Below are 20,359 nucleotides of genomic sequence, written 5' to 3'. Positions count from 1 at the left end.
AGATTGTTGTACAGGTAAACACACTGATTATGGCACCAAACCCGAGTCATAATCTTGACTCGAGAACAGTAACTACCAACTCTCTGTACTCCGTTCACATAAATCATCTCTTGCTGAGGTCTTCGTACACGCTGCTGGCTTGTTCAGTGAGTCGATCCATAGCTTTGTGACCTTACTAAATGACTTGCCTCATTTACAAAAGCATCTGTATAGAGCCAAGTGTGTGTTATTGAAACACAAAGGAACAGCTTGTGAATGTGTTATTGTGTGTGTGTGGTGTTTCACAGATGAGTCGTGTGTGGCCAACGTGTGGGACTCCAAGAATCGTGGAGTGAATGGCACCCAGAGAGGACAGATCGTGTGGAGACTGGAGCCGGAACCCTACTTCATGGAGCGTGAGTGGACCCCCATGGGTGCCGTGTTTGTCTTAGTTACCGTTATGTGTTGCTAAAAGGTCAGTTGATTTAACATCTTCAGTGGATATGGAGGAGAAAATAACCCTGATGGTGTCATAATGATGACATCATTTGTGTATGTATTCTCTCCACAGCGGAAACTAAGATCTGCTTCAAATACTATCACGGTGTGAGTGGAGCGTTAAGAGCAACGACACCTTGTATCACCGTCAAGAACCCTGGAGTACTGGTATGTTAGTGTGTGTGTGTCCCATCTACAGTCATTCCTCCACCTCCTATCTTTCACCATCATCTCTTATTTTCTTTTTCTACTCCTTTATTCTGTCCTTTTTCCCTCTGATCTTTATTAACTCTGACTTTTCTCCCAGTTTTGAAACCGTCCTTAATTCTCCCATATGATAGGCCTCCAGAAGCCAGTGATCAGTGACCATACTTATCAAACAATTCTGAAGTGATTCACAAAAGACCTACACAGACAAAATGGTCCATTTAGACTTTTACCACTGCCTAATGTTTCAAACTACAACTGTCAGAAAAAAACAGTATGCATGGGCATATTATAAGACAATGGGACCCCGGGCACAGACATGCAAAAGGCCCCACTCTCTTTCCTATAGGAGCAAGACACACAGACTTTATAGTTGTTTAACCTCTTTTTATTGTTGTTTTGTGTCTCTTTGTAATCTTTACGCATCTATCTGTGGTTTTGTGTCTCTTTGTAGTTGTTTTGTGTCTCTTTGTAATCATTTTGTGTCTCTTTGTAGTCATTTTGTGTCTCTTTGTAGTCATGTAGAGTGTCTTTGTAGTGTCTTTGTGTCTCTTTGTGGTCATATTGAGTCTCTTTGTGGTCATATTGAGTCTCTTTGTGGTCATATTGAGTCTCTTTGTGGTCATATTGAGTCTCTTTGTGGTCATATTGAGTCTCTTTGTGGTCATATTGAGTCTCTTTCTGGTAATTTTCTGTCTTTTTGTAGTAATTTTCTGTCTTTTTGTAGTTGTTTTGTTTCTCTTTGTAGTTGTTTTGTGTCTCTTTGTAGTCATGTTGAGTCTCTTTGTAGTTGCTTTGTGTCTCTTTCTGGTCATATTGAGTCTCTGTAGTGGCTTTGTGTCTCTTTGTAGTCATGCTGAGTCTCTTTGTGGTCATTTTGAGTCTTTGTAGTTATATTTTGTCTGTGGTGGTTTTGTGTCTCTTTGTAGTTGCTTTATGTCTCTTTGTGGTCATTTTCTGTCTCTTCGTACTAAATTTGGTCTGTGGTTGTTTTGCCCCTTTTTGTAGTTGCTTTGTGTCTCTTTGTGGTCATTTTCTATCTTTTTGTAGTTGTTTTGTGTCTCTTTGTAGTCATGTTGAGTCTCTTTGTGGTAATTTTTTGTCTGTGGTGGTTTTGCCCCTTTTTGTAGTCATTTTGTGTCTCTTTGTAGTTGCTTTATGTCTCTTTGTTGTCATTTTGTGGGGGTCCAGACACGTTGAGCCCCTGGGCCTGTGCCCGGTAGGCCCTTTCAATCCGTCCATACACGCCATCATGGCTTCTGCTTTGCGCCTATTGCAAAACAGAAGTGTTGTCTTGTCACAGGAGTTGTCCTTGTGTCCTTGCCCAGCTGAAAGTTAGTGCAGGAAGCCTTGTGGATATCTTTAAGTCCTACTATGAGGTAGAAATGTTTTTGTTGTCTTATTTCAGTGTGATTCCTCAAAAGGAACTCCTCTTCAGCTACCATAGTGACTAAATGAAGCCATATGTCAGGGACCAGTTCAGCATAGGGGGTTTTAAGAAGAAAATCTTCTTAACCGCTTCTCCTTGATTTCCAGAACGGATTGGGTAATATATTTTAGGCTCCACCCGGCTAAGGTAAAAGCTGGGAACACATTTCGAGATGGCAGGGATGCAGTCAGAGTCAGTGGGGGGAAGTGAATGGAGAGAAGTGGACATCACTGAGCTCTTGGCAGCACAAACTGAGGCAAAGAGACATTTGCTCCAGTTGAGTCAGTAATATTTAAAGCCGTCAGCTTGAATTAGAACTCTCAGACTAGTGTTCCTCTCCCTCTCTGATGTTCCTCCTTTTAACTTTTCAGCAATGTTTCTTTTCTCCAAGAGTGAAATCAGTTCACGTATACCGCTCTCCTATTGGTTGTTTTCTCATCAGGTGGGCAGCGAAGGCCAATCGGAGGACCAATCGGGGACCGAGCACTGTCGGAAACTAGTCAGCTTCACCCTATCAGGTATGGGTACCGATTCAATGGTGTTGTGGTCCAGTAAATAAATCAACACACATGCTGATGAATGTGTGTTTTCCACTCCAGACATCCGGGCGGTGGGCCTGAAGAAGGGCATGTTCTTCAACCCCGACCCGTACCTGAAGATGTCCATCCAGCCCGGGAAGAGGAGCGGGCTCCCCAAGTTCACCCACCACGGCCAGGAGAGACGCTCCTCCATCATAGCCAACACCACCAACCCAGTGTGGCACGGCGAGGTCAGCAGAATCACACACACAAATGCACACAATTTTGGGAATTTTGAATTTTCTTTGCACTTTCCTCATTAATTAACTTGCGAGCTGGCTAACTCACCACGTGGCACATTTCACATTGTATGTATTTGACAAATAAATGGATTTAATCTGCAAATTTATGGATTATGTCCGCTTATGATCCGGTAAAAGGCGAGAGACAAATCATTTTTGATCCTGTTTTAATTGTGCCATGAATTCCACATATGATGGGATGTCAATTGATTAAAATATTTAATCGCGATTAATCACGGGATTGTCCATAGTTAATTGTGATTAATCACACATTTCTTATCTGTTCTAAATGTACCTTAAAGGGAGATTTGTCAAGTATTTAATACTCTTATCAACATGGGAGTCGGCAAATATGCTGCTTTATGCAAATGTATCTATATATTTATTATTACAACTAACGGGTAGTATGACAATGGATTTGTAACATTTTCTAGTTTCATATGCTACCAAATCTAAAAAACTAAAAAACTAAACTGAGTCGCTACAACCTCTGAAAGATCGATTGCGTTAACGTTTCATTATCAGCCCTAGTAAATTTAAAAGATAATTTTGCAAGTCAAGAAAGTTGCATTTTGTCATAAAACTCCTGAAGTATAAGACTGTGAAAATACATAATTAGAAAGACTACACACCCAAAAGTCGTGTAAGTTATGTCACAACTTTCTCTCTCGCTGAAGCTACGATGCACGAGCTGAAACACGAGCAGCGGGTCTTGCTCGTTCTTTTGCTTCGACTTGTAGGAATTCTTTATCTCTTTTAATACTTTTTTTTTCTCTCGTTCTGGAAGAACAAAGTAAAACGTACCAAGGTAACGGCCACGTTGGTGTTGGTGACATTTATTGTGTGAGACGAGAGATGTAGTTCACACGAAAAAGTAAATGCTACTACGGCCAACCTACAGCAAACTGCGACCTTCTTGACTTGCAAGATGATCTTTTAAATTGACAAACATCATATGTAATTCATGGCACAATTCAATAATTCAAACGGGATCAAAAATAATTTGTCTCGTTGTTGAATACCGTACATATATATATATATATATATTTTTTTTTTTACAAAATAAGTACACCATTCACAGTTGACCATTTTCAAAGGGGTCCCTTGACCTCTGACCTCCAGATGTGTGAATGTAAATGGGTTCTATGGGTACCCACGAGTCTCCCCTTTACAGACATGCCCACTTTATGATAATCACATGCAGTTTGGGGCAAGTCATAGTCAAGTCAGCACACTGACACACTGACAGCTGTTGTTGCCTGTTGGGCTTCATGTTATGATTTGAGCATATTTTGTATGCTGAATGCAGTACCTGTGAGGGTTTCTGGACAATATTTTGTCTTTGCTTTGTGTTTGTGGGCAAATATGCTTGTATAAAGCAGCATATTTGCCGACTCCCACGTTGATAAGAGTATTAAATACTTGACAAATCTCCCTTTAAGGTACATTTAGAACAGATAAAAAATGTGTGATTAATCACGATTAACCATGGAATCATGCGATTATTCGTGATTAAATATTTTAATCCTCTGACAGCCCTATTCTAAATACATCATGTAATTACAAATACGTGTAAACATACCAAATGTCCATGTAAAGGAAATAAAACTATACTTTTTACTATTCATCTTCCTGTAGAAATACACCTTTGTGGCTCTGCTGACTGACGTGTTGGAGATCGAGGTGAAAGATAAGTTCTCCAAGAGTCGGCCAATCATCAAGCGTTTTCTGGGTCAGCTGATCCTCCCCGTGCAGAGACTTCTGGAGGGGCCGACAGCCGAGTGAGTCCACGCACGCACGCACGGCGGTGTTCGCTTTGGACGCGCGTCTACGAAAGCCGCAGGTTTTTAAATAGACCGACAACTGATCGTGAAGCTGTGTCAGGAGAGTGTTGATAAATGTGTGTATTTCAAGCAGTCATCTGACCTTCAGCACTTAACCACAGTGACTCAACATGGTGCGCTCAATACCAATCAATACGTCCTAATCAGCTCATTGTTCAGGCATTGATTTGATATCGATCCACAACTGAGGACATCATGTACTCTAGTGAACCGCGATGTATAGTGTGTGTGCACAGGTTGACGGGAGGTGGGGCAAATCTGTCTGCGTATTCTCTGATAATGTATCTTCTAGTATTGAAATCCTGAGCTGCTGTCGGCATCGACATAACTGAGGTGTGTGTGTGTGTCTGTGTGTGTGCAGCGATCAGCCAGTCAGCTACAGCCTGTGTCGTCGTCTTCCTACGGACCATGTGAGCGGGCAGCTTCAGTTCAGGGTGGATATTACCTCCACTGGACATGAAGGTCTGTGTTTGTACATCATACTGTTTTGGAGTTATGTAAATCAGCAACACACACACAAGTCTTTAACATACATTTTTATGTATTTATCCCTCTTCCTCCATCAGAAACCTCCCCAGAGGCTGTGGGAACCATCTTAGGTGCAGTGAACGGTGACCCCGGAAGTCCCTCAGACGACGAAGACCTCCCTCACCCGTCGTCTTCTTCAAGAGTCGCATACAGACCTTCTCCCACAGGCCCCGACGAGGGCTCCGCGTTAGTCAACGGCGCTCGTTACTATGGCGAGGACTGCGTGTGGCGCGAGCCCGGGCAGATGGGAGAGGAAGATCTGCTCGCCTTGGCTCTGGGCGGCCACACCCACCGGCAGGTGTCGCTCAACGACTACCTGGACGCCATCGAGGCTCCCAGGAGCCCCGGGGACCGGCCTCTGGCGGGGCCTTCGCCGAAACTCCGCTCCAGCTTTCCAACGGACACGCGGCTCAACGCCATGCTGCACATAGACTCCGACGAGGATGAGGAGACGGCGGGGCAGCACAGGGAGCAATCACAAGAGACGAGGACACAGCAGAGCACGGACTTAGCCTCGGCTACATCTGAGTCTCAACAGGGGAACGAGGGTTCGCAAGGAGAGCCACAGGGGCCGACTGGAGCTGAGGCCACAACAGAGGCAGGTTCCTCTGCCAGTGCTCAGCCTGGAACTAAGCCGCCAGGGGCTGAACCTGGAGCTGCAGAAGGTGCAGTGCCAACACAGGCTGAGACTGCAGCTGGGACCGGAGAGGTTTCTGGAGGCTCAGCTGAGGCTACACACATCACTGGAGGAACTTCCACAGTTTCCAGCTCATCTCAGGCATCGGGGGCTGAAGCAGCTGCAGCAGCTGGGCCGGGGGAGTCTGTGGTGGAATGTACCTGTCAGGAGCAGAGCAGCAGGATGGCTGTGAACCAGGAAGTACCCTGCAATCCCTCACTTGGTCCGCTTTCACCCATTCAGGTGAGCAGCTATAGTTCGGTGGCTAAAAGCTACAAGTCTTGGATTTCAGTTTGGAATCTTTCAAACTCTCTGCTCTTCTATTTCTCTTGTCCTGTCCTCAGGAGGTGGAGATAAGAAAAGAAGTGGCTCCGAAGGCGGAGGAGGAAGGGGAGTCATCGAGCAGTGAGGCAAACGGACCAGTAGCGGCAGCAGCAGCAGCTCCTACGAGCAGCGTCACAGCTGACCAAGGAGGAAGGACTTCTGAAGCTGGTAGGTGGTCAATGTTTCTGTTTATGGGTGGCAATATTTATTACAATATTATTAAAGGGAATATAAGAATCAGAAGTTGCTTGTTAACAGCGACACCTGTGGCCGTTAAGTCAACGAAAGTCAGCGTCCTGTTGCTCGCGCTTGTGCTCGCTCTACATAGACATGAACGAGCATCGCTCAAAACAGTGAGGCGACACACGTCAGCTAAAAGCACAATATCACTCTATATTTCAGCTGCGTGGCAGTAATGTTAGCTGACCAGACGAAGGTCTCTAGAGTTAACTTTTCCTGCTTCAGCGTACCGATCGTGGTCAGAAGACACAGGGGAGACACCGGAGTTTTGGTCAGAGGCGATCACGTTACTCGTCACTCCACTCAGCAGCAGGAAACAAGACACGGGGAACCTCTGTTGGTCTGGAGGAGCTGCAGCATTTATTTCTGCACAAACTTCCACTGCACGAGCTTAACTAACTCTTCTGCTACGCTACTCGCTCGTTTCGCCGCCGCCGCTCGTGCACTCAGAGTTTTCCTCCGACGTCGGTCACATTCCTGTTCTGCAAGACGGGCTTCACTAGATAGAACTTTGCGGTTTCGGTGCTTCTGTGTAATTTGTGTTGGAGTCTGAGTTGTCCATTTCTTTCTTGCTCACACTGTACTGATCATGAGCGCTCACCCTGCGTGTAAAATAGAAAAGAAAAAAAAACATGGCCCGTCGGCCCCTGAGGAACGTTTTGGCTTCAAAGCCCCAAGGCAGGTAAAGTTTGTTTGCTAGCAAAGGTCTGTACAGGTCACAATGGTAACCAGGTAGAAACGAGCTGCCTTGATCATCTGTGCCATCTTGTCGGCTGAAACGTCTAAAGGGGGCGCAATGTCTGTGAATTTGATTGGATAGAAATTTAAACTGATTTACAGTGTGACTTTGTGTTATCAAATACATGTCCATATTCTTTTAACCTTTAGTGGGCCACTCAGACACAGGGAGCTACTTGTTGGAGACCCCTGATCTATGGGGATTGACTTACTGTTGCAGCCAGCCTCAAGTGGCCATATCGAGGAACTGCAGTTTTTTAGCACTTCCACGTTTTTCATTCTTTCAGCCCCGGAGGTCTTGGTTGCATTACACACATAAAAACAACAACTTGTTAATTACAGGAGCGAGAGCCAGCGGCAGGGACGGTCAGGTGGAGCAGGAGGAAGAGGAGGGGGAGGTGTGGAGGAGGAGGCAGTCCATGCAGGCCTCCGGAGGCATGGCCCAAATCCAGGAGGTGTGCGGGGCCAGAGAGAGTCAGAACGGGACAGTAGGGGTGGAGAGACAGACAGGTGAGCTGCAGGACAGATATTTACTTTTTGTTTTATTTTTTCCAGTAAAAAATGAAAATTAATTATCCCTTTTATTTACAAGGGAAAATATAGCAGGCACTTTTCCACACATTATTACCTCCCGTACAGCTTCACTCCTCGATCAGATGCGACTGAGCGGCTCCACCAGAGCAGCTGGAGGTTAATTGCTTCACTGGAGGTCTCCTTAATAGTCGTCAATGAGTGAATCAAGGAGCTTAATCCTTTTCACGTCTCTATTTTCCAGTCCCCTGCTGCAGCGGTTGCGGTTACGTCTCTTTACCTCAGGCTGTGTTCTCATCTAACAGGAGCATATGAAACTGAGACATTCACAGGCTAACGGGGCTTCTTTTATGTGTCTATACATGTAAGTCAGGATATTTTTGTTATAGGGCTGTCAATCGATTCAAATATTTGTGTGTGTGTGTGTGTGTGTGTGTGTGTGTATGTGTGTGTGTGTGTGTGTGTGTGTGTGTGTGTGTGTGTGTGTGTGTGTGTGTGTGTGTATGCAGGTGCCACAGCTCAGGTCAATGGCCACCAGCATGTTCGCTCCCTGCCGTCTCTCCGCCATGACATCAGTCGTTACCAGAGAGTGGACGAGCCGCTACCACCTAGTGAGTGTGTGTGTGTATGATTGATAGAATTAGTTAGTAGTGTCAGCTATTCATTAGTAACAGTAACTCTCCTCCTTTAGTTGTTGGTTCACTTGGCCTTCTTTTAACCCTCTGAAAATGATGATGGATCATCTGACTGGCATTAACATTACTGCATTTTGAAGGCCGTTGCAGGATTCAGTTTTTAAGATGGTGGATATACAGTGGTATCATATGAATCTTGAGATTGCGATGAATCCGTTTCAGGGGCTAAATATGGCTCCGAAGTTGAGCTGTCTTTACCGCGAAGTGCGCAACACCTCAGTGGCAAACGGCGCGTGATGCACGTGTGCCCAGCGGCGGCGCTGGATAGTATAATCAATCTTTGTGGCTGCTTAAAGGGATTCATTACTCGTCTTTTTCAGTGGGTGTTCACTCCTTTACAAGCCGACAGACGCATAAAAAATCATTATACATTTGTTTGAACCAGACTGGGAGGCTCGTATCGACAGCCACGGTCGGATCTTTTATGTGGACCATGTCAACAGAACTACAACTTGGCAACGCCCCACTGCTCCCCCCGCCCCGGAGACCCTCCAGAGGTCCAACTCCATGCAGCAGATGGAGCAGCTGAACCGCAGGTGAGAACACACACAAAACTGTAAATACAAGCAGCAAAGTTACAAAAAAAAATGTAGGTGAATTGTCAAATTTGATTACTTTAACTGTCACCATGGTAGTAAATACAAACATACACACCTTACCAGGTATCAGAGTATACGTAGGACGATAACCAATGACAGCAGACCAGAGGAGCCGCCAGCCATTGAGCTGCCGACAGATGAGACTGACACGCACCCTTCCATCCCAGGTAATCCTCTCAGTGCACTGCATTCTGGTCTATGTAGTCTGCAAAGCATGTCCTGGAGACTGTTTTCTGACCCCATGTGTTGCAGAGCTCCGCAGGGACACCAGCGTGGCTCCGTCTAGTTCCAGGTCTCGCCTCACCCTGCTGCTTCAGTCCCCCAGCGCGAAGTTCCTCACCAGCCCCGACTTCTTCACTGTGCTGCATTCCAACCCCGTACGGACACTCCTTTTTCTCCTTCTCTCTCTTCTTTCCTTCAACAAATCAATCTCTCTTTTCCCCTCATCTCCTTCTCATAGGTCACACTCCCACACTACCACACATGGGTACAAGGGACTGTACGAAAATGATTAGGGTGTCAGTAAAAGGGGAGGGTTATGTATTTAGTATACATACTAGAGATGCTGATTTAGATTTTCTTCACAAACGTAGAAATGGTTAATGGATACTAATTACATCGTAATAAACAGCGGGACAACTTCACTTAACAAAATACTTTCTCTGGTGGATGTGTTTCCTCTCTTCTTTCTGTCTTTTTCTCCTTCCTCTCTTCTATAAATTCTCTCCTGCCTCTCTTGCGTGCCTAGAGTGCCTACCGTATGTTCACCACCAACACGTGTCTGAAGCATATGATCAGTAAGGTTCGTCGGGACGGTCACCACTTTGAGCGCTACCAGCACAACAGGGACCTGGTGGCCTTCCTCAACATGTTCTCCAACAAACAACTGGAGCTGCCCAGAGGCTGGGAGATGAAGCACGACCACACCAGCAAGGTGAGGACCACACCTGTATCAAAAAGTCTCATAGCTCAACAGCTTTAATGGAATTTGGATAGAGTAGACTGCAGACTGGTGTATATATGCTCAACATTGAATGAATGAATGAATTATTTAGTTATTTGGAAAATGTGTTTATTAACATGAAATATATATTAGGTCATTTTAGGGCTCATAGTGTAATATTCCCTGCCACGGTATGCATATTGTGCCACAAAATTAAGAATGAGTTGGTAGAGATTTGACTTAATGCCTGCATTTCCTGTATGGGGGATGGAAAAAAAAGACTATTCATCAATAAGTAAATCAACAAATACATAAGTATGTGCTGAAAAAATACATAAATTAATATCTTATTAATAAATAAAAGACTAAATGTTGGACACAAAAATAAATATTTAAATGCGTAATAATAATAATATAACAAATAATACATAAATGCTCAAATAAAACAATCGTAAAATAAATAAATATCTGCACTTCTATGTTTCTTAATTTCTGCATTTCTACCTTTTATATGAGGTTAGTAGCACCTACCCCGATAACATAGAGACACAGAAATTCGGAAAGAAATGTAGAAACTCATAAATAAATACATTTACATAGATAGATTGATAGATAGATGCTTGATATCATCTATAGATCCCTGCTGGAGGGAAGGGTGGCACTGGAGAACCAGGTCATTTTATGGAAAAACCACATCAGACACAAATTATTATTCAAAAATTCAAACATGTCTGAAGGGGGATCTTCAAATATTTTGTGACACAACATGTCACAGTACATGCACACTGATGTATGTAAATGTGTGAAGAAATATTTTTTAAAAAACTTGCAAATTTGCAAAAGAAGTTTGTTCTCTTAAGTCCAGAATGTTACACTTGACAGTCTCTTGTAATGTGTACGTATGCAGCCTTTCTTCGTGGATCATAACTGCCGTGCCACCACCTTCATTGACCCCCGGCTGCCTCTCCAGAGCACTCGGCCTCCGAGCGTCCTGGCTCACCGCCAACACCTGACTCGCCAACGCAGCCACAGTGCCGGGGAGGTCAGCCCACGACGACTGGTAAGACGGACAAAAGCATAGGTGCTTTAGGTATGCAGCTGATAGGGGTGGGAAAAATATCAATTCACCTGTGAAAGAAATATTCAATGCCAGAATCGTACATGCTGAATATCAAACATTTTCACTGTATTTACTGTATCGGCACCCAAGTATCCTGATAGTATTGAATCAGGAGATAGGCGTGTCATCCCAGCCCTAGTAGCTGACATACCTAAAGCAACGACTGAGGCTGTTAAAAGTATAAAAACATAACATCCTTCCACCGTCTCTCTGCAGGGGGGTGAAGACCCTCGTCACGCCGGCCCACCCGTCCTGCCGCGGCCTTCCAGCACCTTCACCTCTGCCAACAGGGGGCAGAACCCAGACGTCGTGCCAGTGGGTCAGTATACACACACACACACACACACACACACAACCCTTCACAAATGCTCAGATATGACCTACATGAACGTGTCGTCTTTCCTTCTAGCTTACAACGAGAAGATCGTGGCGTTTCTCCGACAACCAAACGTCTTTGAGATTTTGCAGGAGAGACAGCCCGACTTCAACCGGAACCATTCACTCAGGTACACACACACACACACACACAGTCAATCTATACCCACAGAGTTTAGTATTTATATGTAGAGCTTCTATGTGAAACAAAGCTACAGTCACCAGCATCTCTCTCGGCGTAATGTCGCTATGACAACAGGGAGAAGGTGCAGCTGATACGCACAGATGGAGGGTCGGGATTGGCCAGGCTGTCAGGTGATGCTGACCTTGTCATGCTATTAAGGTGAGACCTTCTTCCCTTAACTCAGTGTCTCCGTATCTCCCTGATGTTTCCTTCCTTTTTCTCTTGCTTTCAATTTAAGTCACTCTGTTGAATTCATTCAGTTTTCTTCCTCGCTCTGTGTCTCCTCTGCAGTCTGTTTGAAGATGAAGTAATGTCCTACGTGCCTCCTCACGCCTTACTTCACCCCAGCTACTGCCAGTCACCTCGGGGATCCCCTGTCTCCTCCCCACAGAACTCGCCTGGTAAGAGACTAATGTCCGGCTCAGACTACACCATATCAGCATATAGCCCGACACGGCAGTCGTAGAGTGTCGACTCAGATCGGGAACGATAAATGAGTGTCGTAACCTAAATTTGGTTGCCGATACAACCGACCGATTTAACCAGTTCAATTCGTCCAATTACACGGTGTGTCTCTAACAGAAAAACATATGAACCCTACTCTTTAATTTACTTGACAGGCCTGTTACGTTTGCTGATTGGAATTGCTGTTGGGGAAAGGTATCTTGGCAAATGGTCAATTCTTTCAAATGTCTCAACCTTAAAGGGATAGTTCGGGTGTTGAATGAGGTACCTATGCATAGTTAGTATATTACCTACAATAGATTGCGGTCAGAACGCCCCCAGTTTGGAGAAACAGACAGGAGTACCGATGGCTCGGAGGCAGAGCTCAGAGGTCGTCCACTAATCAGAAGGTGAGAGGTTCGATCCCTGGCTCGGCATGTCCAAGTATCCTTGGACTGCTGTCCAAGTGTTCTTGGACTGCTGTCCAAGTGTTCTTGGACTGCTGTCCTTGTGTACTGAACCCCAGATTACTCCTGAAGGCTGAGCCATCGGTGTGTGAATGAGCATTTAGATTAGATCCTGATGGACAGGTTGGAACCTTGTCTTCAGTGTATGAATGTGTGTGTGAATGTTGACGTAAAGCGCTTTGAGTGGTCGGAAGACTAGAAAGGAGCTATCTAAATGCAAGTCCATTTACCATTTAGTAAAGGATGACAGCTTCTCTCTTTCTCTCTACCTGTAGGTACTCAGAGAGCTAACGCCAGAGCTCCAGCACCCTACAAGAGAGACTTTGAGGCCAAACTGCGCAACTTCTACAGGAAACTGGAAACTAAAGGCTACGGTCAAGGACCAGGGAAGCTGAAGTAGGTGGTTGTCGGAAGAGAGACCTTTCTTCTCTTCCCTTCTTCTCTCACCTCTTCTCCTATTCTCTCTTCCTTTTCCTTCATTTCCTCTCCTCTTCTCTCCTCTCATCTTTCCTTCCTTTCATCCTTTTCCTCTTACCTTCTTTCTTCTCTTTCCTTTCATTGACTTCCCTTCCTCTCTCCTCTTCTCCTCCCCTCTTCTTTTCTCCCTCTTCCACTTTGCTGATATTTCTTCTTTCCTTTCCTTCTCTTTTTCTCTCCTCTTTCCCTACTTTCCCCTTTCCTTCCCTCTCCTTTTCATCTTGCCTTCTTTCTTACCTTTCCTTTCCTTCACTCTCCTCTTCTCCTTTTCTCCCTCCTTCCACTTTCCTGTCCTCCCTTCTTCTTTCCTTTCCTTCTCTTTTTCTCTCCTCTTTCCATCCTGTTTCCCTTTCCTCCCCTCTCCTTTCTCCTTCCTTCTATTCTCCTTTCTTTTCCTCTCATTTCCTTCTCTTTTCCTCTTTTCTTTTTCCTCTCCCCCCTCTTGTGTCATATCATCTCCTCTTTCTCTTCCATTTCCTTCCCTTCCTCTCCTCTTTTCCTTCCGTTCTGTCTCCTTTTCTCCTTCCTTCCACTTTCCTCTCCTCTCCTTTTCCTTTTCCTCTTATCTCCTTTACTTTCTTCCCTTCCCCTCTCCTCTTCTCCTTCCCTCCCCTCTTAGTTTCTTTGTGCGTGTGATGCGTCTGTCTGTCCACTCACCTGCTTGTGTTCGTGTCTCAGGTTGATCATCCGTCGCGACCATCTGCTGGAAGACGCCTTCAACCAGATCATGTGCTATTCCCGTAAAGACCTGCAGCGCAGCAAGCTCTACGTCAGCTTCGTTGGGGAGGAGGGGTGAGTACGTGGGAGGGGGAGGAGAAGAATAAGCATGGATGTGTGCGTATCTGTGAAACATATCTCATTTCATGGACAATCTGGCGAATATATGATATCTTGATGTTTTCATGCCTCCGTGCGGACGATAGCTGTGGCTATCCGTCCGCAAGACGACAAGCAAGTAACTTTTAAAATGCTTGTTTTCTGAATGGAGTTCGGATCGATCAGGGATTTAGCATCAGGCAAAACATAATTCTAATATACATGTAGACCCCAAATAATGAGGTTCTGGTCTGTGAAGAAGTGTTATGAAGAACTCATCAGATCTGGTGTAGTAAGGGTTGATATCCTGAATGTGTGTGTTGCAGGTTGGACTACAGCGGGCCTTCCAGAGAGTTCTTCTTCTTGGTTTCCAGAGAGCTGTTCAACCCTTATTATGGTCTGTTTGAGTACTCTGCCAACGACACCTACACCGTCCAGATCAGCCCCATGTCTGCCTTCGTAGACAATCACCACGAATGGTGAGGTTTACTGCACACACATACACAAATACACACACACTGAAGCTCATATAAGTATTTATTTATTGATCTTGTGTGTTAATGTGTGTGTGTTTCAGGTTCCGGTTCAGTGGTCGTATTCTGGGTTTGGCTCTGATTCATCAGTACCTGCTGGATGCCTTCTTCACCAGACCATTTTATAAAGGCCTACTGCGCATGTATGTGTATTCAATGCATGTATGCACAAACACAGATTTTTTTTTAAGCTCATTTTAAACTCATTTGACCAGGTCTTTTATTTTATATGTTGACTTAGTCTATGTATTGATTCATTTGTTTGTCTAGAGGTCACAACAGGTAATTTTATACAGTGAGGTCAAGTTTCAAAAAATGATCTCACTACAATGAAATGTCTCCTATGGGGACTAACATCATCACACATGAATACAGTTGGGCTCATTGGATCTACAAGAGTCTCAGCTTTACAGTGATACCCACTTTATGTAATTCCAAGACAGTTTAGGGACCCCAATATGCAGAAACATTCAAACACACCCTTTTAGAATAGGAGACAATAACACATTAATACTGCATGCATAACACTGCATGTGATTATCATAAAGTGGGCATGTCTGTAAAGGGGGAGACTCGTGGGTACCCACATATCTTGAGGTCAGAGGTCAAGGGACCCCTTTGAAAACAGCCATGCCTGTTTTTCCTCGCCAAAATTGAGCATAACCTTTTGAGCGTTATTTAGCGCGTGGATCTGCATGGCTGAGTTGTACTAATCACACATAGACACATAGACAAAATACACATTTTTGATATACTTTTAGTAAATAATCACACACTCCCTCTCATTTCCTCCCATGTAGTCCCTGTGAACTGAGTGACCTGGAGTACCTGGACGAGGAGTTTCACCAGTCCCTTCAGTGGATGAAGGACAACGACATAGAAGACATGCTGGACCTCACCTTCACCGTCAATGAAGAAGTCTTCGGACAGGTGAGGAGCGTCTGTGAGAGAGAAAGAGGACAGACTGGGGTTGTAAATAAAAATCTGGAAGCAAAAAGGTGATGATTTTGTGCGTGTGTGTGTGTGTGTGTGTTCCCATAGATAACAGAGAGGGAGCTGAAGCCCGGTGGAGCCAACATCCCCGTCTCAGAGAAGAACAAGAAGGAATATATTGAGCGGATGGTGAAGTGGAGGATAGAGAGAGGAGTGGTGCAGCAGACTGACAGCCTGGTCCGAGGTTTCTACGAGGTATGGCTTAGTGTGACATAATACTTTGACATCTTCATGCTTTTACCGATCTATTACATTTCTATGGAAGTAGTATTAGGGCCAGACATGAGGAAAAAGATGAGGTAAGGAAGATTTTTTGGTATGTTTTGCAGTTCGAGAATACAGATGAAATGTCAGTGTATGCGCTCACGCTAATGTTGTAGTTTGTTTAATTCTCAAAAGTTCAACATTTATTCTGACATTTCAACTTAATACTCAACACTTTAACTTTATTCTCAACATCTGGACTTTGTTTTCAACATCTGGACTTTGTTTTCAACATCTGGACTTTGTTCTCAACATCTAGACTTTGTTCTCAACATCTGGACTTTGTTCTCACCATCTGGACTTTGTTCTCACCATCTGGACTTTGTTCTCAACATCTGGACTTTATTCTCAACATTTCGTCTTTATTCTTGAAATGGTATTTTGACTTTATTCTCAACATTTCAACTTTATTTTCAACGTTTTGACTTCTTATGCATGGCACTAATACTTAAAAATCTAACTTATGGCGCCTGGGTTAGCTCAGTTGGTAGAGCGGGCGTCCATGTATTAAGGCTTGGTCCTGACCGCGGCGGCCCGGGTTCGAATCCGGCCTGTGGCCCTTTCCGCATCCACTCTCTCTCTCCCCCCTTTCAAGACTCTATCCACTGTCCTGTCAATAAAAATGGAAAATGCCCCCAAAAAAAAAAATCAAACTTATTCTCAACATTTCAACAATATTTTTTTACATTTTGACTTTATTCCTGTAATTTAGACTTTATTCTCGAAATGCAAAATAGGAAAAAACTTCCCCCTCATTTTTTTCCCCACCATGCCGTTCATTTCTCAGTCAAAATGTACTGCACAGAACGGTCCCAGTGTATGATATGTGTGTTTCCTAGGTGGTGGATGCCAGGCTAGTATCAGTGTTTGATGCAAGGGAGCTGGAGCTGGTAATCGCCGGCACAGCTGAGATTGACTTATCAGACTGGAGGAACAACACCGAGTACAGAGGAGGTATGGAAGAAAAGACGGATGAATGGGCTGTTTATCAGACTAAATACATTTCAAACCTTTAAATATTTTTTGTTTACAATATTAAGGAGGAAAAAGAGAACATCTTTCAATGTTGGCTGGTCCACCACTTTGGTCCAGACTGAAAAATCTCACCTACTATTCCCATGAAATTCTGTATTTCATGGTGTCCAGAGGATGAAGCCATCGATGATTCCCTTGCTAGTTACATGACATGATGTGTTATATTTAGGTTACCACGACAACCATATTGTGATCCGGTGGTTCTGGGCAGCAGTGGAGAGGTTTAACAATGAGCAGAGACTACGGCTCCTGCAGGTAGGCATGTGTGTGTGTGTGTGTGATGGAGAAACACAAAGAAGGTTATTTACTAAGCTTTTGATTGAAGGTGCCACCTCTTATCTTCTTATTCTCTGTTTCCTTCCCTGTCCGTCGCTCCCTCCCGTCTCCCTCCTTCCCGTTCAGTTTGTGACCGGGACATCCAGTATTCCCTACGAAGGCTTTGCGTCTCTGCGAGGCAGCAACGGACCCCGCAGGTTTTGTGTGGAGAAGTGGGGGAAGGTCACCGCACTGCCCAGGTAAACACAGCAAGAACACAAAGCTCATCGTGGTTTGATTTTTGGTCATAATTTCAAGCTGTCATCATTATTACTGAACTTCATATTCACCATACAAATATCAGAGTGCCATCGATCTATCTGCGCGAGAGCGAATAAACATATTTCCTTAAAGGTCAATTCCTTTAACACTGCGATGCACATTATATCTTTGCATTATTACTCAATATTTAATGAATTCCTCAACTAAGTTATCTTTTAACATCAAAAACACTTATTTTAATGTCATTTTTCCATAATAATAATAATAGGAACCTGTGATTTGTTTAGATATTTGCAACAAGGAACATGTGCTGCTCACACTACGCCTTCTATTCTCCTCTCCAGAGCTCATACCTGCTTCAACCGGTTGGACCTGCCGCCGTACCCGTCCTTCTCAATGCTGTATGAGAAGATGCTGACGGCCGTGGAGGAGACCAGCACCTTCGGGCTGGAATGATCCTCGTCCCGTCCGCCGAATCGAATCTCAGCTCACCTCAGCCTACCCCTCGAGGACTGCTGGTGGTAGCGAAGAGAGCTGGACTAAGGTTCAAAAAGCTGGATTTAAAGGTTTGTGTTTAATTTATGATGGGCTATATTTTATAACCGAGGCTGATAAGACCTTTGAACCATGAAGCTGACTTTTTGAAAATGCCCCCCCTGTACAGAGGTTGTTTTTTGTTGCACCTGCACATATTTCGCACCTGCTTAGCAACACACACTTTCACCTGTGCGATGTGACGAATGAAGACCCACACTGCCTTCGGAACCAGAATGATAACTGCCGGGATTTGACCAATCGAACACCGGGATGTTTTTTTTTTTTCTCTTTGATACCAGGAGGTTAAAATTTTCAGATGTACACATCAAAGAAGAAGCGAGCACTGCCTTCACTGCAAAAGCTGAGTGGACTCAGCCTCTTTTATTCTAGTGTGAATGGACCTCGAAGGCCTGTCCAGAACTGAGAGCTTCTTGTAGTACAGCGTCTCCTTGTGGCCTGTAGCAATAACTGCACCCATGCGGTTATTACTCAAAGCTTTTTCAAGGACCACCTGATATAACTTTTGGTAAAGTTTGAGGAATTTTCACGTGAACTTCTACAGCTACTTTTGGAGTCTAGACAGCAGCTTTGGTATTGTTACAGTATTTTCATCTACAAGAAAAAAATGATTTTCTAATTATGTGGATGTGACATGTTGTGATTTGAATGTAACTAACTTCATGATGTGATTTTGTACCAGATCTGGATCAATTGGCAAAAAACATTTGGGCAACACTTACTTGAGTTAAATCATGTTTTGATGGTGAGTAATCCATATCCATTTACTTGGATTGTATTTGATTTGATGATTTGATCCAGGTCTATGTTTTCTAAAATTTGTTGAAAGTAGTCTACATTCAAGAAAGTTATACATCCAAATAGAAAAAAGTAAATGTCCATGTGGCGGACCTAGAAGCCAAGAAGTTTAATGGGTGGCATGTGGTGGGGCACCAGCACGCAGATTTAAATGCAAAACATATCTATATGTTGATTCCTTTTTACTCATGTATTTATGAATACCATCTTTTAAAAGCATTTTTTATATCATTTTTTTCCTTTTGCAAAGTTACGGTTGTTGATGCGCACTCTCAAAGGGTTCCGATTTTTCTATCGTGGGTTCGTTTTCAAGCGTCGGTGAATGAAAATAATCATCTCATCTGGTTGGACCTCTGACCAAACAGAACCAAATATATTCCAGTCAGTTAAATTCTCCCTTTACCGCTGCCGTGCTAAGTTACACGCTTTGACAAAATACTGATCAGCGATGGAAGAAGTACTCTTTTACTTTCGTAAAAGTAAGCAATACCACAGTGTAGAAAGTAAGTAAAAGTCCTGCATTCAGATTTTACTTAAAGGTGCTAAATGCGAGATTGGGAGCGTTTAATGAGCACAGTGCAGAGCAGCGGTCGTGAGCTAGTCCGTGGGGCATCGTTACCTTACTTTGTAAATACGCAAAGTAACTAAAGTTATCAAATAATGTAGAATTTAAAAAGAACAATATCTGAATTGTTGTGGAGTAAAAGTATAAAGTAGTAGAAAATTAAAAGCACTAAAACCTAAAAATTGTACTTGAGTAAATGTGCTTATTTACTTTCCAATAGTTATTGCGAATGTATCGACTCAGTTGCAGCAAGCAATGTCCATTTTTAGCTAACTGATATTGAGCTTTGTATTTCTTGCCGGGTTCAGTTTGGACAGCTCAGGGACATAGATGGGGTGGCTGAAAATTACATTAATTTATGGACAATCTCCATCATAGCGGTGTCCCCCCCCCATGCCTGCCACGCACAGCCAGATCAGAACCGAACAATTTCCCCAAGCTCGACTACTAAAATTAGATTTTAAGATGCAATTTTAAGTCCAATTTATTATGTACTCATAGAAAATGACTTTATCACCCTGAGATATTTTGATTAAGTCCTGGACCTACCGTTTTCCTCGTTTCAACTTTTAAAGAATGTACTCTAATCCAGAATACAAACTATCATTGTTTTCTGTAAGAAGTTGGGTAAATGTTCATGTGCAAATTCAGTTTAATTCAAATGGGATCGAATTAATTCCATTCTCATAATGAAAATAATGATATTAGTTTCCTCACTTGTCTCACCAGAATGTACCAAAGTTTTGAGCCTCTACCGGCGGCCTCACATCTAACCCCAAACAACCACTCTTTCTGTACAGTCCACCTCACTTTTGAATATGAATGTCTGTCAGCACTTCTCTCCTGGAAAATAAAATTTTCGTCACTCTATGCAAGTTTTAGTGTGACTGTAATTGATCAAACGGAGCCGGATCAAATGGAAATGAATATTTGTGTCCTCCAAACAGGTATTCTGTTATATGTTCTATTTCCAATTCTAAAGGTTGTTTTGTTCTTGTTCTTGTTCTAGCATGACATGATATGCAATGTAAAACAGCCTGCGTGACATAGGATAATCCTCTTGAATGTTGTTGTCATTTTACTTGATTATTATATTCATTTAATAATTTATTAATGGCTTTTTTTGTTGCTTTTTTATTAAGGGT

General features: G+C 43.6%; 1 protein-coding gene across 8 annotated transcripts in view; it reads left to right on the top strand.

Annotated features, from left to right (window-relative positions):
• Window positions 1-20,116, top strand: part of hecw2b (HECT, C2 and WW domain containing E3 ubiquitin protein ligase 2b) — a 33,858-nt gene extending 13,742 nt beyond the window's left edge. Inside the window, exons 3-33 of one of the 8 annotated variants that reach the window (XR_012593051.1) lie at window positions 288-395; window positions 551-645; window positions 2,556-2,631; window positions 2,713-2,882; window positions 4,572-4,714; window positions 5,139-5,239; window positions 5,344-6,224; window positions 6,326-6,473; window positions 7,626-7,793; window positions 8,324-8,425; window positions 8,895-9,045; window positions 9,172-9,275; window positions 9,361-9,485; window positions 9,857-10,042; window positions 10,959-11,111; window positions 11,388-11,490; window positions 11,581-11,677; window positions 11,806-11,889; window positions 12,022-12,131; window positions 12,917-13,037; window positions 13,797-13,910; window positions 14,261-14,413; window positions 14,512-14,610; window positions 15,268-15,397; window positions 15,509-15,655; window positions 16,564-16,678; window positions 16,929-17,014; window positions 17,162-17,274; window positions 17,641-17,862; window positions 18,534-18,596; window positions 19,944-20,116. Coding sequence is in view for 4 of the 8 variants with exons in the window: in XM_074627699.1 (XP_074483800.1) it covers window positions 288-395; window positions 551-645; window positions 2,556-2,631; window positions 2,713-2,882; window positions 4,572-4,714; window positions 5,139-5,239; window positions 5,344-6,224; window positions 6,326-6,473; window positions 7,626-7,793; window positions 8,324-8,425; window positions 8,895-9,045; window positions 9,172-9,275; window positions 9,361-9,485; window positions 9,857-10,042; window positions 10,959-11,111; window positions 11,388-11,490; window positions 11,581-11,677; window positions 11,806-11,889; window positions 12,022-12,131; window positions 12,917-13,037; window positions 13,797-13,910; window positions 14,261-14,413; window positions 14,512-14,610; window positions 15,268-15,397; window positions 15,509-15,655; window positions 16,564-16,678; window positions 16,929-17,014; window positions 17,162-17,274; window positions 17,641-17,752 (4,295 nt within the window). In the remaining 4 variants the exon portion in view is untranslated. Of the gene's footprint in view, window positions 1-287; window positions 396-550; window positions 646-2,555; window positions 2,632-2,712; window positions 2,883-4,571; window positions 4,715-5,138; window positions 5,240-5,343; window positions 6,225-6,325; window positions 6,474-7,625; window positions 7,794-8,323; window positions 8,426-8,894; window positions 9,046-9,171; window positions 9,276-9,360; window positions 9,486-9,856; window positions 10,043-10,958; window positions 11,112-11,387; window positions 11,491-11,580; window positions 11,678-11,805; window positions 11,890-12,021; window positions 12,132-12,916; window positions 13,038-13,796; window positions 13,911-14,260; window positions 14,414-14,511; window positions 14,611-15,267; window positions 15,398-15,508; window positions 15,656-16,563; window positions 16,679-16,928; window positions 17,015-17,161; window positions 17,275-17,640 lie in introns of all 8 variants that reach the window. The other 7 variants (XR_012593052.1, XR_012593050.1, XR_012593049.1 and 4 more) reach the window with 7 other exon arrangements.
• Window positions 20,117-20,359: the final 243 nt, after the last annotated feature.

This window comes from Sebastes fasciatus, chromosome 24 (assembly GCF_043250625.1).
Source record: "Sebastes fasciatus isolate fSebFas1 chromosome 24, fSebFas1.pri, whole genome shotgun sequence".
Taxonomy (NCBI): domain Eukaryota; kingdom Metazoa; phylum Chordata; class Actinopteri; order Perciformes; family Sebastidae; genus Sebastes; species Sebastes fasciatus.
The sequence above is the reverse complement of the archived record's forward strand: the minus strand, read 5'-3'. Positions and strand labels throughout refer to the sequence as shown.